Source organism: Podarcis bocagei (assembly GCF_964188305.1).
Source record: "Podarcis bocagei genome assembly, chromosome: 17".
NCBI lineage: Eukaryota > Metazoa > Chordata > Lepidosauria > Squamata > Lacertidae > Podarcis > Podarcis bocagei.
The window spans coordinates 21675421-21692389 of NC_138143.1; the positions used below are offsets into that span (position 1 = coordinate 21675421).

Consider the following 16969-nt stretch of genomic DNA (forward strand, 5'->3'; position numbering starts at 1 on the left):
GAGGTACCACTTTAGCTAATGGGGACTCCTGCTGCCGCCACGCCACTGGAGCCCGATTTCTGTTCTTATCCTGAAGCAAAGTTCTTAACCTGAAGCACTATTTCTGGGTTAGCGGACTGTGTAACCTGAAGTGTATGTAACCTGAAGCGTATGTAACCCGAGGTACCACTGTATAAAAAAGTTAAAATACTAAAAGAGATTAATATTACTTCAACTTTCTAAGCACCTGGGTAGGCTTGTCTAAACAGAAATGTTTTTAGCAGGCACCAAAAAGAGTACAGTGAAGGTGCTTGATCTCAATAGGCAGGGAGTTCCAAAGTTGTAAGTGCTGCCATACCGAACGATTTCATAAATGTGGAACGGGTATTGTGTGGCACCTACAGCAGTGCCAATTGAAGTGGTCATGTGGTCACATGTAGGGTAAGGTGATCTCATAGTTGTAAGCTGGTCTCAATTTTTTAAGGGATTTATATATCAATAGTAACACCTCAAACTTGGTCCGATAGCAAATCGGCAATCAGTTCAGATCTCTGAGCACAGGTCTTTCATGAGTCCTGGTCATCAGACACAAAGAATCCTTAGATGTACAGGACCCAGTGGATTGAAACGAGTGAGACAAATTTTGTGGCTGATATAACAATGTGTGTTTAATTCTTGCTTTCTAGAAAACCAAAGCCTTCGAGAAAACGGTCTCAGCCGGCCAAACTGTCATAGCGAAACACAGGAACACACGGTACTATAGCTGCAGAGTAAAAGAAGTTACATCTCAAGTTTTCTACGAAGTCATGTTTGATGACGGTTCCTTCAGCCGGGACACCTTCCCTGAAGACATTGTGGTAAGTATTTATTTTAAGAAACTGGTTTTTATTTTTATTTTTGAAAGTTAAATAAGGAAAATTGAACAATTTCTTCTGACCTTTCAACAGGGATAATTAACTTAATATTCTGTTCGTGTTTGTTATTTCTTGCTGCAGAGAATTATTACTTTCTCAGGGGCTTCCCAACCTTGTTTGTTCTAATTAGTATCCACCATTTCGTCAAATGAATCAAAACTAATCTTCCAAAGTCTTTTAATTAAATAAGAAGTATGTTTTTAATAAAAGACATTAGAGTGGGAATTCCACATATTGTAATGTGTCTCTGAGAGATAATATTACAAAATTCCTTGATGAATTGAGAAAAAGCCCATGTTCAAATATGTAATAGGCAGAATGGTTCTCATGAATCTAGTATGATGACTTGTTTACATCTTGGATGTGTCTGTAAGATTCCATTGCCTAATGATACTAAATCAGAAGGGAAATGGCATTGTTTGCAACATTTCACAACATGCATTTCAGTGCATGTTTAAACCAACATTTTATTATAGCAATTAATCAGCGCTTCATGTTCTTATATGGTGCAGTAAATTCAGGGTGATTCTGCCTTGCCTTGCATGTAACACAACTTGCATGCACTCTGGTATTGTGGTTGGTCCCTTTGCACTTTTCTCATCCTGGGAGTGCTGCATCTTGGGCTCCTGTCTGGCCTCCTGTCAAAATTCTTCAGGCTCCATTACATCAGTCAGACGTTGCCAGGATATGGCAGCAATACATTTATTCCTCAGGCAGGCCCTCTCCCTTTCTGTCCCTTGTGCTTCGGAAAAGAAAAAAAAGTTGCAAAGCTGGCTTAGCATCTGGTTTTAGATGTTTAAAATACTGAAAGGGTTTCTGAGCACAATTCAAAATGTTGGTGCTGACCTTTAAAGCCCCAAACGGCCTCGGTCCAGTATACCTGAAGGGGTGTCTCCACCCCCATTGTTCAGCCCGAACACTGAGGTCCAGCGCTGAGGGCCTTCTGACGGTTCCCTTATTGCGAGAAGTGAAGTTACAGGGAACCAAGCAGGAAGCCTTCTCGGTAGAGGCACCCACCTTGTGGAATGCCCTCCAACCAGATGTCAAAGAAATAAACAACTACCAGACTTTTAGAAGACACCTGAAGGCAGCCCTGTTTAGGGAAGCTTTTAATATTTGATGGATTACTGTATTTTAATCTTTTGTTGGAAGCCTCCCAGAGTGGCTGGGGAAACCCAGCCAGATGGGTGGGGTATAAACAAACAGACAGACAGACAGACAAACAAACAAACAAACAAACAAACAAACAAACAAACATAATAATTATTATTAAAGAGTGGACTTCAAACTCCTAAGGTATAACAGTCCTGAGAGCCAACTGTTGAACTCTTTAGCCAGTGCAGAGTATGTGATTTTGGGCTGTTGTTTTTGTGATATGCATGATTGATGAGTCATCATCTTGAATCTTGCACATTATCTGACAGTTGGGGTCTTTTGGATGGATTTGTATATAAACAATGCTTTTTTCAAATATCTGCTGTGATTTCAGGCCCACATTTTGGTTTGCTTCTGAAATCTTCATGAGGCATTAGAAGACTAGCCAGTAAAGATGTCTTCCTCTCTTGCAGACCAGTCCTGTTTTGCTAATCTCCATGTCCATGTGTCATAGTATCCTGGGAATCTCTCCTACTGCATTTAAATAGATATCTTCTAGAGAAACAGGAGCTTCTGTCAGATGTTTGTACACATCCTTGTGTAAGAGGCCTATGAGCTCCAACTACAATGAATAAGGATTGCACAGGTTTTATATGGTCAACTTGGGATTTGAGTTGTGAGTCTAGTGCCTCCCTAATAAATGAAAAAGGCTGCAGAATTGTGCTCACATGGTGGGATTGACAGCAAAGAACTTCACATGTGGCGTTCAGTTTGTAGATAACAACTGTAGGAAAAATGAGTGCTATTGACATTGAAGAACTATAAAGAGAATTAACTATTGGAGGCAGGAAGATTGATGAGACACAACGAAGAATGAAAGTGTTAGTTTGGCTCCACTGTCCTAATTTGGCAGACAGATAGTACTGTGGGATTAAAAAAAAAAGCATTGGTCATGTATTTTCCTTTGCTAATTGCAAATATAAAGCATAGAACATGGATAGCTGGAGCTGGATAGCTCAGTTGGTTAGAGCACGGGGCTGATAATCCCAAAGTTGCAGGTTCAATCCCCATAAGGGACAGCTGAATATTCCTGTATTGCAGGGGGTTGGACTAGATAATCCTCAGATTCCCTTCCAGCTCTATGATACTATGATTCTATGCTGTGGGCAGGGAGAATCACAACACATTTTGTTCCCTGTACTGTCACTGGATAGAGCACAATGAAATTGGCCAAGGTGTTACGATCTTCAGGCTAGGTCAGTATGCTGCAAGCCTGCTATCACAAATGTCCGTCTTCTCTCACCTGTAGGTATGCATGCAGATCTCTACTGTTGTCTTACAGTTGATTTCAGGAAGCAAAGCTGCCCTTCAAACATTATTAGCAGAGATTATACTGTTTTCCTTGCTAAGTCCTTACTTATAAAAAGGTCTAATACCTTTTTTGGAAGTATAACGCTCAAAGTGGGGCAGTTTCAAAGCAGTGTGTGATGGATTTAGCTGTTCACCTCTCACTGGTGATAAAGGAAGCCGTGCAGCTAAATTCCTGCTACGGCCCTTTGAAAAGCTACTTCTTTGTTTGGAATATTATAAAAAGCATCATTAATGATTGAGGATGCCTTGATTTAAGGAACATTGAGATATTACACATATGAGGCTGTGTTCCTTAGTGGAAGCCACCGTTTTCTTTCCACCTGCATCAAAGCTTGAGCTGTGGGAGAGAGGAAAACTGCTTACCACCCAAGTGGGGTGGTTTGATTTGGTGCTAAGAGGAAATGTAATCAGGCCTGGATATGCCTCAGTGCTTCTCAGATAGTAGAGGAACAACATATAATTGTTTGAAGCAAATGCCAAAGAACTTTCAGATTCCGTAGAGAAATCTTTGTGTGTTTTCATTAGATAATATACCTGTAGCATCAGTAACAGGAAGGATTCCTCCCCCCCAAAAAAACCTGCCTTCCTAATCCGTGCAATGTGCATATCAGGTGTTAGTGCCACTGGGAGGACTTATTCATCAAATTTTGTGCGACGGCAATGTTGCTGCCTATTGAAGAAGCTATTTCTCTAATCTGTTTCCCTGTTCAGCTAGCTCACAAAGATAGCAAAAGCTTTCTGCTTTACGTGTTCAAGCCACTGCACAATTTCCGTTCAGTTCACAATTGCATTTATGGGAGACAAGCTACCATTTCGTGTCTGTACAGCCTTTGGTAAGATTGCTTGCAAGGAGAAAGAAGGGGATTTGGGGAAACTGCAGCCTCCCCCCCAAATTTTCAGTTCCTTGGTTCATACAGGTCAGAGAAGACACAGTCTTTGTTTCTACTGCATGTTTTGAAATTTACAGCAACGTTTACCAAATCCAACAGTCCAACTTTGTTAAGCATACCTATTCAAATCAATGAGAATGATTCATGAATGCGTCTCCAGCTTACCCTAAGTTATTTTTAACTTGAGGAAGTATGAAGAGCATTTTGGTGGTTTTCCAGTCATCCCTGGAGAGAAAGAAACTTGACCAAAAAAAATCAGATGTGGATCGTGTGTGTGAATTCCTCTAGTTCTCAGCCACTATATCTAAGACCAGAATAGTTTGCCATTGTAGATTAGATCCTGAATTCTGTACATACAGTTCTGAACATTACTCCCTAATATTTTTGGAAGAGAAGCATGTAGCAATAACTTTATCCTGTAGTCTGTCCTCACATGCCTGTCATTACCCAGTGGCTTGGACACTGACACACACAGAGAGAGGGGTCAGCTGTGCCAATAGTACCAGCCCTGACACAGCCTGAGTTGAGCAGCCTGGAGCCATCTGAATGTGGGACCCCCAACCTGGACTCCCAGAGATTGCATCTCCTGAGCCAGATCCCTCCCCCACCCCATGGAACCAATACCCCCTATTCCAAGAGCCAGAAATAATGAAATATCAAGGAGTGTTGAACTTGAGGGCTGCTACTTTAAGAATCTCTATTGTCCATCAAAAGGAAAGGACCTAGGAGAGGTAGGCCCAGTAGCTATAAAGGGGCTCAGTTTGAACTCAATGCCTGTTGCAACATGTAGTCTCTTCCCTAGGACATGTCTCTGACAGCTTTGGCTAAGTCCTAAGTCCTAATCTCTGAGTAATTACTGCCCCTGCTTGCCAGTCATCTGCTCTGGTTGCCTGCTTCAGAATGCTGCCTGACCCACTTCCTCCAGACACTCTGTGGTTTTTTCCATGCCAGGACTGAACACAGGTCCTGGCAGTATTCTGAAGGTGCGCACCGACCCCTCTCACTCTCCAGGCTTCAGGCAGCTAGCCGCAAGCCTTCAGAGCGTGGTGGGAGTTCCCGCCGGGCTCCGAAGGCTTGCGGATAGCAGCCTGAAGCCTGAAGCCCGGGGAGCGCAACCTCGCCTTCGCTCCCGGACCCGTTCTGGGGGCTGGGGTCGGGGGAAGCTCGGGCTTCCCCTGCCCCAGCCCCGTGGCTAAGAACGAAGCCAAGATAGCTAGTGGGATCCATCCTGCTCGCTGTCTTAGCTTCTTTGCTCTTTGGGGCTGGGGGGGGGAATTATTCCCCCCCCCTAAAATCTAGGTGTGCCCTATGGTCCGGTGCACCCTATAGAGCGAAAAATACGGTACCTATTTTTCCCCACAGGAGGCTGCTTTGTGTATTTAGCATATAATCACCAAATAAATATTCAGGAAGCTAATAATAGTTTACACGCTAATAATAGTTGGGTTACAAAATACAAAATATATTACAAAAAGTGAAATATTCCAGATATGTCTTGGAAATTCCAGGCATTTGGCAACCCTAGTTTCCCGAACTTGGGTCTCCAGCTGTTTTTGGACTACAACTCCCATCATCCTTGGCTGGCAGGACCAGTGGTCAGGGATGATGGAAACTATAGTCCAAAAACAGCTGGAGACCCAAGTTTGGGAAACACTAGTTTATACCATGACCCTTATTTTAATTCATATTGAGAAAATGTCTTTGGGTTGATACCAACCACAGTGCTTTCATAGTCAAAAGTGGCATTTGAGTCCCAGTTTCCAAAGTCCACACTGTAGCACTGTTCACTGATCTACATTGTTGGTCATTTAAGAGTGTTTAGAACTGGAGTCTAAACCGTTAGTGGGGAAATTGCGGCTGGGAGCTAGTGGCCTGTCCATGGACACTCCATTGCATTCATAGTCAAGGTATGGTTTGTATCCAGGTTTCTCGGGACCCTTGAGCCACATGTATGTTAGAAACATACATGTTTATAGAACTGGAGTCTAAAGCCATCAGAGAGAAAGAAAAGAAGATATTCCATTTCAGTTTATAAAACACTAATGCTGAAATGTATCTCAGTCTTTGGACTGTGCTGCATTTTCAAGACTCTCAGGGGGTATTCCAAATGCCCATGTGTTCTTGTTCTGTGCAGTCTTAAAAATGCCCAAATATGTGTGTTCTGTGGAGTATATAGCACTGTGCAGTTAAACTCAGCCTGCAAGTCACAGCAGTCAAAAACAGTAATAAAAGACATATTACTACATGACTCAGGCTGTCAATCCAAGTAAATGTAACACAATTTACAGATTATTATTATTATTGGTCTACCAGTCTTTTCCAAAATTGATGTTTCCTCACCCGAAAGAGACAAACATGAATAGAAATTTGAGGATTTTTCCTCATTTTTTTTTTAAAAAGCCAACATTGATACACGGAGCCCTTAACAGAATTATGCTGACACTAATGTAACTGCATCCTTTCAAACAGAAGACCCGAGAGAGCCTTCACTGAGATGAGAATGGTGACGATTAAGCCCCATCAGTCTGTGCTTCAAATTCATCTCCAGCTATGAAAAAAGGAAGAGAGCCATTTAGAAATGTGACAGCAAAAGTACATCACAGAAATTTTCTAAAGACTACTTCTGCATTTCCAAATACACCTAAATTTCACAAAACATCAAATTACCATCTTTGGCTTCCTTTGTAATGGAATTGGGCACATTTTCGTGATCATGCATTTGAACAAAAACGTCAGCATAATAACATGACAAATGGAATGCTATTTAAAAATAAGAGTTCTTCCACCCACATGGATGTCTTAGCCACAGATTTCCATAACTAAACATGTGCATGAGCACCCAATGGCTATAAGTTATAGTCAATTAATGTCCCACAAGAGAGCTGTCAGTGTGCCAGGTAAAGGTAAAGGGACCCCTGACTATTAGGTCCAGTCATGGCCAACTCTGGGGTTGCAGCGCTCATCTTGCTTTATTGGCCGAGGGAGCCAGCATACAGCTTCCGGGTCATGTGGCCAGCATGACTAAGCCGCTTCTGGCGAACCAGAGCAGAGCACGGAAACGCCGTTTACCTTCCCGCCAGAGCGATACCTATTTATCTACTTGCACTTTGATGTGCTTTCAAACTGCTAGGTTGGCAGGAGCAGGGACCGAGCAACGGGAGCTCACCCTGTCGCAGGGATTCGAACCGCCCACCATCTGATCGGCAAGCCCTAGGCTCTGTGGTTTAACGTACAGCGCCACCCGCATCCCATCAGTGTGCTACGAGAAATAAATTAATAAAACAAAGACCCTTGTAATTCCAGTGTACCAACACGCAGAGGGAGCTATCCACTGAGTCTCTGCATAAACCATAGTCCCTCTGGCCTGGCATGAAAGGTAAACTTTTCCGATATAAGAGTGAGGCATGCCTCAAAATTTAATTCAGAAACCAAGTATGCTTCTGCTGCCAGAAAACTGGAGACTCAGCTACATTACTAAGAAAAAGCATGTTATATGCGTTATAACACTGTGACACCAGATGGCGATGTGGAGTTACGCCTTCCGCCAATGTGATTTCCCACTTGGAGGTTTAAGGCGTGTTTTCTTGAAACGCTTTTTTGATGTGTCTAGATCCAGCCCGGAAAACCCACATTAGAACAATAGGGAAGGGTGTGAATCAAGTAGCTTTGTTACTTTCAGTGTTTACTTTATTCCTTCTCTTTAAAACAAATAAACAAGTTACCGATCCTACATTTGAACTGGTAAGGAAACGTGATTTTAGAATGGCATTTTCTATCTCATAACGTTATGCTGCGGCTTTCCCTTCAGCAACGATTGATGTCATGCCAACAGAAACATGCCAGCAATTATTAAGAGAGGTTAACTCGTGTAATCTGCTGATTAGGCTGTGCTGTATATCATTCCTATTATGTACTCCCAAGATTCAGCTTCCTTTAGAAGGAAGCTGCAGGAGGCTCGTGGCATTTTGTAACATTTGCATTTCTTTACAGTTATATCGGTTGAGCATAGGTGGAGATTCACCGCTTAACACTCCACAAACACCCCGAAGTGCAACTAGTACCCTCAGATTCTTCCAGAGAGCAACTCAGCTCTCTGTCTGCTTCCAGTTTTTGAGCTCATCCACACAAGGGTTTAAAGTGGATTTGAAGCGGCTTCAGTATTACCCACCTCCCCGTTTTTTTGCCGCATCCACATGATGCTCTCATCTGGGTGGCAGCCTTTACTACCCACCTCCAATCCACCCCCCCAATCCATGGATAACCTGATAAGGGAAGTATTTGCAAAATTAAAGCACGTGTTACCCAACTGTGTATGCACTGAAGTGCATTGTGAGAGCAGGGTTTGTATAGGTTTCATTAGGTTCCATCTAACACTACAACACCTAATTCCATTTTGCTTCCATCAGCTCAAAGAAAAGGATGCAGTTTGCTCTTTCTATAAGAATAAAATATCCCACAGAATTATTGTTGCTTCTCAGGCTCTCATTAGGGGCAGTTTAAACATTCTTGATGGACTAAATGTTTTCTTATTGCTCCAGCATTTTTGTGCATATATGTACAGTCATACCTTGGATCCTGAACGCCTTGCGAGCCGAACGTTTTGGCTCCCGAACCCCATAAATCCAGAAGTGAGTGTTCCGGTTTGCGAACGTTCTTTGGAACCCGAATGTCCAACGTGGCTTCCATGGCTCCCGATTGGCTGCAGGAGTTTCCTGCAGCCAATCGGAAGCCGCACCTTGGTTCCCGAACGTTTTGGAAGTTGAACAGACTTCCAGAACAGATTCCGTTCGACTTCCAAGGTACCACTGCAGATATATAGAGATAGAACACAATACTTGGAAAGTGGGGGAAGGCGGTGGAGGGGGGGGGAAGCCTCTGAGCTTCATTGTGGGAGGAGTACTTTTTGTTGTGCATTTATCAAGGAAGACAAAGCTTTGGGGGGGGCGGGCAATGAAGAGGGCTGGTGAATCTGTTTGGGGTCCCACAGTAGATTGGAAAACAAGGCTCCATCTTAGATCCCTGCAGAATTCTGACAATTACACATTTCAGAAAACAGGCTCTTTCACTCAAACAGTTTGAACTAGCACATACAGTCATGCATGTACAGTTCTCCCAAGCTAGATATGGTCAAAGAGGCTTTTGAGATGCTTGCAACAAATTTTCAGAGTTCTTCTTTCCATTAGTTTTAATAGCTTGAGTAGATAAATTTTATTAGTTGCTTTCATCTCTGTCATCATATATATTTCTATGATAAGCTTGTCTATTGCTGAGCTGTTAATACTAATTACAGTGGTCATGTTCTTTATGAAAACTATCACTTTGTAAGCACAACTGTGAAAGCTTAATCACTCACACCCAAATTTCAAGCTAATGCACACAGAAATGGCTTAAGCAGAATGGACAGCTTGCATTTAGTGTATTAACTGAATGGGCTTGTTGACATTTCAGTTCAGTCCTGAGGGATACGCTTCCCATCTCAGGGAACCCCAATTCAGTCACCTTTACAACTTTGCTACAGGAACCCTTCTTTTCCCCCTGGATTTTAAACAGTGTGCGCTCACTCGTTGTGACAGTTCCCGTACTCCTTCTCTTGCAATCTTTTTAAATATATATTGCCACTCTAAACCCTTGCTGAAACAATCATTAAATTTTCTATTACTACAGTGAATAGCCCATTATAAAGTTGGTAGGAGCTTTTATTTCTTCATGCACCTACTTTTTTTTTATCAAAAGGTAGAAAAAGTGGTATATCTTAGAAACATTTGACCAAAGACAATTGGAGAGCCAGGTGTACATTAAAATAAAGCAGCTATGCATATCGGGCTGGCAGCTTGCATGTTATGCCTAGAAAGATTCGTTGCCACTGCTGTTGTTGCCAGACCACAGATGAGCAGAGCAGGGCAGACATTCAAGAGAGCAGGGGTTCTTCTCTGGATGGGATTGAAATCCAAAGCAGAGGTGGGTCATATGCTCACCATGATTGAAGGCAGGCCGGTATTGCCTTCACCCAGTTGCCAGTTAGGAGATTCATATAATGATGATAAATAATAAAAGCATAAATATTAATGTTGAATAGATAACTATCATGCTTACGTGATTTACTAATGTAATTAGCCATCCAGAGAGTCGATTATAAGATTAAGAGAGACTGATTATAAAGGCCATGACATTATTAGAATGGAAATATTGTCGTCAGTGGACACTCTAAATTGCAGCTAACGCTCCAAAATCTTTCTAAAGGCAAAACTCACCATCTCTACATTCTTTTCACTGATCTGTATTTCCTCTCTATGTTCATAGAACCCACACTCACTTAGGACCGTTCTTTACAGGGGAATCCCTACGTTCATTGCTGCAGACTGAATCTGCTTAGACTTGTTTTAACCATCCTCGGTGTATATCTGTTGAGGTTCCTTGGGCCCACTTCACATATCTTCTCAACTCTGGAGAGTGTTAATACCAGTTTCCCTTACAGAGCCATTATCCCACATTAAGATTTTTTCTTTGCCCTGTAAATATGTTTAAACAGCATTTCTAGAAAAGACTTTGTATCCAACGTTTGGTAAACCACTAAGGCAGGGTTGGGGAACCCGTGGCCCTTCAGAAGTCGCTTCTATCATCCCTGAGCATGGAGCCCTGTTGTCTGGGGTTGATGAGAGCTGAAGTCCAACAACAAACGGCGGGCCACAGGCTTCCCACCCCTCCACCATTGGAAGGAAAATCTACAACTGGGGAAGCCACTGAGAAGCCTTCTTAGTATCTCTAGCTGTGAAACTGGCACACTGGTAATCAAGAAAATCCTCCAGGTTGAACTTAAAGACCAATGTAGCATATTAAGGAGAAGGTCTTCTGTGTTCCTCTACTGTCTGGGGCTTAATAAGTAAAAAAAACAACAACACCTATTCTTGTGCCCTGACTATCATAAGAAACCAGTGGAGACTCTGGCAAAATTGGTGTAATCCCCCCCCCCTTCATTTCTTGGTTTGTCAGGAGTTGACCACTGTGTGTTTTGCAGCCAAGGAAGTTTCCAGAAAGTCTTTATCAATAAGACTTCAACATAGAATGCATGAGCCATTTTGCTTTGAATAATGGAGAAATGGCTGGTGGTTATTAGGCACAGTCAAAACAGAGAAGATTGCAGTCTTCTTGCAAAATGAAAATAAGCATCACTTCCTCAACCTGGGCATCCAAACGTGAGAGACCAGGGAAAGCTGCTGTGTGCATTCCTATCCTCCTTGCATTTTCAGCCACAGGGTCTTACTACATCATTACCTTAGATTTTTTTTTACATCATCTGTACCAATTTCCTCACCCTGGCCAAACACTGGGTCACTACCAATAGCAAGTTCTGCATGGCCCTGCAGTGAAAAAGCAGTTCTGAGATCACTTGTTTCTGCAGTAGGATTCTGGCAGCTGGAGGGAACATCAGAGGAAGTCTACAGCCATGGGGTGCATCATGCAGTGCCAAATTAAACACTCAGCCTGAAATCCACACCTCATTTACTGGGAAGATATCCTGTTCATGTTGAAAGGACGGGATACAGGGTTGTGAACTGAAACATAATGCAAAATGTTTGTCTAGTGCCTCAAATGATATATTTTATCATATCAATGGCAGAAATGCTCATTCTCCCTCTCAGAATCAGCAGGAAAAACACTTGTTATATTTACAGCAGTAGTTACCTGTGTGTGTGTGTGTGTGTGTCGGTTCCGGTCCTCAGTACACAGACACACACACACACACACACACACACACACACACACACATTTCCTTGCTAATCAACATGCTGGTAGTTCAGCCCCACTGGAATGACAAACCCTAGGTAGCTCTCTTGCAAAGTAACATGTCAACCTTCCCATCTATTTCAAAGCCCCACTGTAGCAGAGCAGCTTGTAGAAATGAGCTTAGCAATCATCTGCAGAAAAGAGTTCTAATCTTATCAAGATGGGAATTGATTTTCTTCATCTTGATATAAGGAGCTTCACAGCATGCACATGCAATAGTATCAGTGGGATGGAAAGTACAGCTGTTCAGGCAAGATTATTAGGCTGGGAAACCTGTGGCTGCGTCCATATACAAGGCAATGTTGTCGTTGGCATCTAGGATCCTTATTGCCCAAATAAGTCATGCACTCATTTTAGCCTTGCTTGAATCTACCACCAGAGGGAGCTGAGTTTACAACACTTAACACACACAAAGTGAAAGAATGCTCGCTGATTACAAAAGCTTTAAGAGCCATTAACGAATGCTTTTTTTCTGTAAAAGCTGTTCTCCGGCAGTTTGAATAAAGCTAGGGGTGGCATTTTTCCCATCGAGATTGAGATCATTTTCTGGCAACACTTGTATATCATCCTGAAGCACTTAAATGTAAATAATTTCGCTCCTCTCCTGTTTCATTGCCCTCTTGCAAGTGTGAGTCTTCGCTTTGTATTAGAAGAATGCAAAATAAAATGTGCCATTGTTATGGAAAACAATGGGTTAGTGACCATGGTCTTCCAATGTTTTAATTGGGAAAGGCATTCTCAATTCTACACCAATTGCCAACAAACTGAACATCTGTGCTATTATTGCCTTCTAATACTCAAATAATTTTTAAGGGTTTTTTTCGGGGGGTGGGGGTGGTATTGGCTTATATTTGCTTTTGATTTCCACACACGAAAGCTGCTATGCTAAGTGTTTATCTCATGCTGTATTTCTGCATTTAATAGCTGCATTCATTTACCAACAAGGCTAGGATTCTGCCTTCGGATTCTGACAGTTGAGTATCGTGCAAGGATAAGAGTAGAGAATACCCCACCCATCTGGGAGACTAAGCCAGATGGGTGGGGTATAATTATTATTATTATTCCCCCCATCCACCACCTTTGTAGAGCTCAGTGAGTGCTACACTGAGAGCCAGTGTGGTGTAGTAGTTAAGAGCGGTAGACTCGTAATCTGGTGAACCGGGTTTGCGTCTCCGCTGCTCCACATGCAGCTGCTGGGTGACCTTGGGCCAGTCACACTTCTCTGAAGTCTCTCAGCTCCACTCACCTCACAGAGTGTTTGTTGTGGGGGAGGAAGGGAAAGGAGAATGATAGCTGCTTTGAGACTCCTCTGGGTAGTGATAAAATAGGATATCAAATCCAAATTCTTTTTCAAACTCTTCTACATAGACTTCTGGGTAGTGAGCAAATAGAAAAATATTTTATCTTAACAACATTAACCTTTTGAGCTCTCTGCAGTGATGGGAGAGTGTTGGTAAATATCGCAAGGCTTTTCTTTGGGATACATTTTTCATACCATCACCAGAATCTGCTTGTACCATTCGAATCACGTGTTATATTGACATTTCTCTTGTGTATTGTTATGAGTGTGAGCTTGGAACACTCTTTGGTTCATAGAGGAGGAGCGTGTGTGTGCTAACAGGATAGCAAGAAGACTCCCTTCGTGACTGAGCCATACTCATACGTAGTCTTTCTACCTCCCTGTTTAATAACCGGATATCTCTTTGTTTTGTTTTGATCCAGAGCCGAGATTGCCTGAAGCTGGGCCCACCTGCAGAGGGAGAAGTCGTTCAAGTGAAATGGCCAGATGGAAAACTTTATGGTGCAAAATATCTAGGAACCAATGTAGCTTACATGCATAATGTAAGTTGCATTTAGTGATCTGTAAATTGAAAACCTTCATTCGGTTGTCGGATTCTGGTGCTCATTATATGGCCAGTATTATGTTGGTTGTGCTAGATGAAAACTTATTTAACAGGGATAGCCAGCTGACAGTCTACAAGATGTTTTGGCCCAGTACCTGTGGTTCAATTTGTGTCTCTCCAGATGAGAGTGTTCCCTAGCTTCACCTCTGCTTGGACAACTGGCAGCCTTGCTTACAGTGGTCGGAGGGTGGTAGGGATGACTTAGTCATACAGAAAATGTTTAAGGTCAGTAAGCCTGAATCACTTGTTTCAACCCAATTCTATGTTTGTAAAAGTGAACTCAGATCTCCAGTGAAACCTTGTCAGGATCATCGTTTAGTTACATCTCACAATAAGAGCACCTCGTTTCAAACTTCTAGGCCCGTGGGCCAGTTTAATGGCCATGTTCTTAAGATACCCTTCAACAGCTGTGGATTAATCAAGGCTCAGAAGAGCATCATGACATTTGAAACTTAAGCCGCCTATCCTCGTCTTTTGTGGTGCCTGGCATCTTACAGCTGACCCCCAGGCCGAGTCATAACTGCAGCAGGTGGGGTGAATTCCTCACAGTGGTATTGGCAGCCTTGCAGTAGGCTGTGTCAAGAACTCCTGAATTGTGTACTTCAGATACCTTGTATTAGAAATGCTATGAAGCACTAGTATGAATACCTCAACAGATGGGAAATGAAAATAACTTGAAATGTTGGTGCAGAGTCATTTTAAGATACATAAAATTAGATGATGTAAGATGAACCATTGTTCTTGACAACTGTGGCCATTAAAAACAGTTACTCAGGGTAAGCACATGTGCCTTATTAGAAGTAGAATTATTTCCTGTTAGTCGGATTTAAGTGCCCTTTCCAAGGTCACATGAGAGCCCTAATTGCCCATTTCTTGGGACCATGTGTCCTATTTTCTAACAATAAGATCAGGCAAAAAAGAAGTGCTGGAAAAAGCAGAAAGATGATATGACAGGTGGCATTTTAAAACAAAGCAGTTTCAATTAAGAAACCATAACATTCTTGTAGGGTTGTGGAGACATTTCTGTATGGAGGACGAGAAAAGGAGAAATGAAAGAGTGGGGGAAATCTTTATGTTGCTTAGGACACCTTCATGCATTACGGTTCCCATGCCAGAAAATACTAAGTCCTTCAGGCCTAATGCCATTTTCTTTGGCAGCAGTAAAGAAAGTGCTCAACCCTTTCCCTGCCAGATGTGTTCTGTGTGAAGCTTGCCGTCAGCTGCTTTTACCCCACCAGTGTTCCAGGCCTGCTTTTGTGAGAGACAGCATGATCACCTCAAGAAGGATTTGTTCCTCACAGCAGTGCCGCACTTGAGTCTAAGCCTAGGCATCTCTCCTCATTCTGCTGTTCTGGAAAAAACTGAGCCTCCTCATTCTAATGGTCAGTTCTTTTGGTGCTTTGAAATACTAATGGCTAATCAACAAAGGAGTTCCCCAGACTTCATCAACACTTGTTAATTGACTAGGATTAAAGACGTACACACTTAGACCGTTTACATAGGTTAATTAACTCTTCACGTGCTAATTGCTGATGTTCAGAAGTAGGTACACACATTTCGATGCACATGGATCTTGATTACATTCTCAAAGTCTAACACATAGTCTTTATACATGAAGACTAATTTAACACCACAAACCCCTTTCTAAGACACTTTGATACTGTCTTATAACACGTCCCAGAATAACATACAGGTTTAAATCTTAATATGTACTAAACCTAAACATTTAGCACCACAGATCTATTACACTACTTAGTGATTAACACCAACATACAAGTGGGTGGCGCTGTGGTCTAAACCACAGAGCCTAGGGCTTGCCGATCAGAAGGTTGGCGGTTCGAATCCCCACGATTGGGTGAGCTCCCATTGTTCGGTCCCTGCTCTTGCCCACCTAGCAGTTCGAAAGCACGTCAGAGTGCAAGTAGATAAATAGGTACCGCTCCAGCGGGAAGGTAAACGGCGTTTCCATGCACTGCTCTGGTCCGCCAGAAGTGGCTTAGTCAAGCTGGCCACATGACCTGGAAGCTGTCTGTGGACAAACGCCAGCTCCCTTGGCCTATAGAGTGAGACGTGCACACAACCCCAGAGTCGTCCATGACTGGACCTAACGGTCAGGGGTACCTTTACCTTTATGAGCAGGAAGTGGCGCCATACTAAATAACCCCTTCTCCTGGTGTCTGCACACAGAATGCAAAGGTCTGAAGGAAGGAGCCTTTGCACGTCTCGGCTTCCCTGAACAGTTGGGGTTCCAGATTGTACAGAACCGTGATTGCACAAAATCTCAACCTTTCAAACGTGTGCATTCTATCAATGGCACTAGGGAGAAGAGCTGTTCGGCACAGTGTTGCTTCCTGCTCATTTTAATCATGCATAGAGCTTCGGTCTGAACTAGTTGAGTTTAGGCAGCACTTCCATGTCACTTTTTACAGACGCTGAAGTGTGATGGGAAATCAAAACATGGTCACTGTTTTAGTGTTGCAAATCTGTGAAGATCTGTAATAATAAAAAGTCCAAGATTTTTTAAGTGGAAACCTGAGCCTTAAACATTGTCTTACAATTTTGCTTGTGTGTCCCTTTTTAATATGCATGTGTGAGCTTATGAAGATGACTAAATTACCCATGTACCTAATCAAATGCTTTCCAGCAATTCCAATTAAACTGCTAATTTATGATGTCCTGATGCAAGAAAAGCACATAGAGAGAACTAAGTAGCAAATGTTACTGACATATTATTGCAGTAGTGGTTTTTATTATTATGTGTGTCTGTCTCTTGGGGCTGATATAAGTTAATATGGACAGTGATTGACAAACTGAGTGGTCTACATTATGCCAACTCAAGCCTAGTTCAGATTTGGGCTCATTAGAGATGATCTATTGACACTCTCTGCCATAAACCCCTATTGAATAACTTAAAGGAGCCATTACTTGTCATTAGATCTCTACAATTTGGAAATATTTTCCCAGCACAGAATAGAATTTGGTTTCTAATTAACTGGTACGGCAGACACACGGCCGAATCTTCTGGAAGAGC

General features: G+C 42.5%; 1 protein-coding gene and 1 long non-coding RNA gene across 6 annotated transcripts in view; one reads left to right on the plus strand and one right to left on the minus strand.

Annotated features, from left to right (window-relative positions):
* KDM4C (lysine demethylase 4C) overlaps nucleotides 1-16969 on the plus strand; it is a gene marked incomplete at its 5' end in the record, with an annotated part of 199862 nt that overhangs the window by 176101 nt on the left and 6792 nt on the right. For all 5 annotated transcript variants that reach the window (XM_081176222.1, XM_081176225.1, XM_081176224.1 and 2 more), the window contains 2 exons: nucleotides 666-836; nucleotides 13757-13876. In XM_081176222.1, the coding sequence (XP_081032348.1) occupies nucleotides 666-836; nucleotides 13757-13876 (291 nt within the window). The remainder of the gene's footprint in view (nucleotides 1-665; nucleotides 837-13756; nucleotides 13877-16969) is intronic.
* Nucleotides 5834-16969, minus strand: part of LOC308577086 — a 78321-nt gene continuing 67185 nt past the window's right edge. Inside the window, exon 3 of the long non-coding RNA XR_014003424.1 lies at nucleotides 5834-6797. This is a non-coding gene — a long non-coding RNA (uncharacterized lncRNA). The remainder of the gene's footprint in view (nucleotides 6798-16969) is intronic.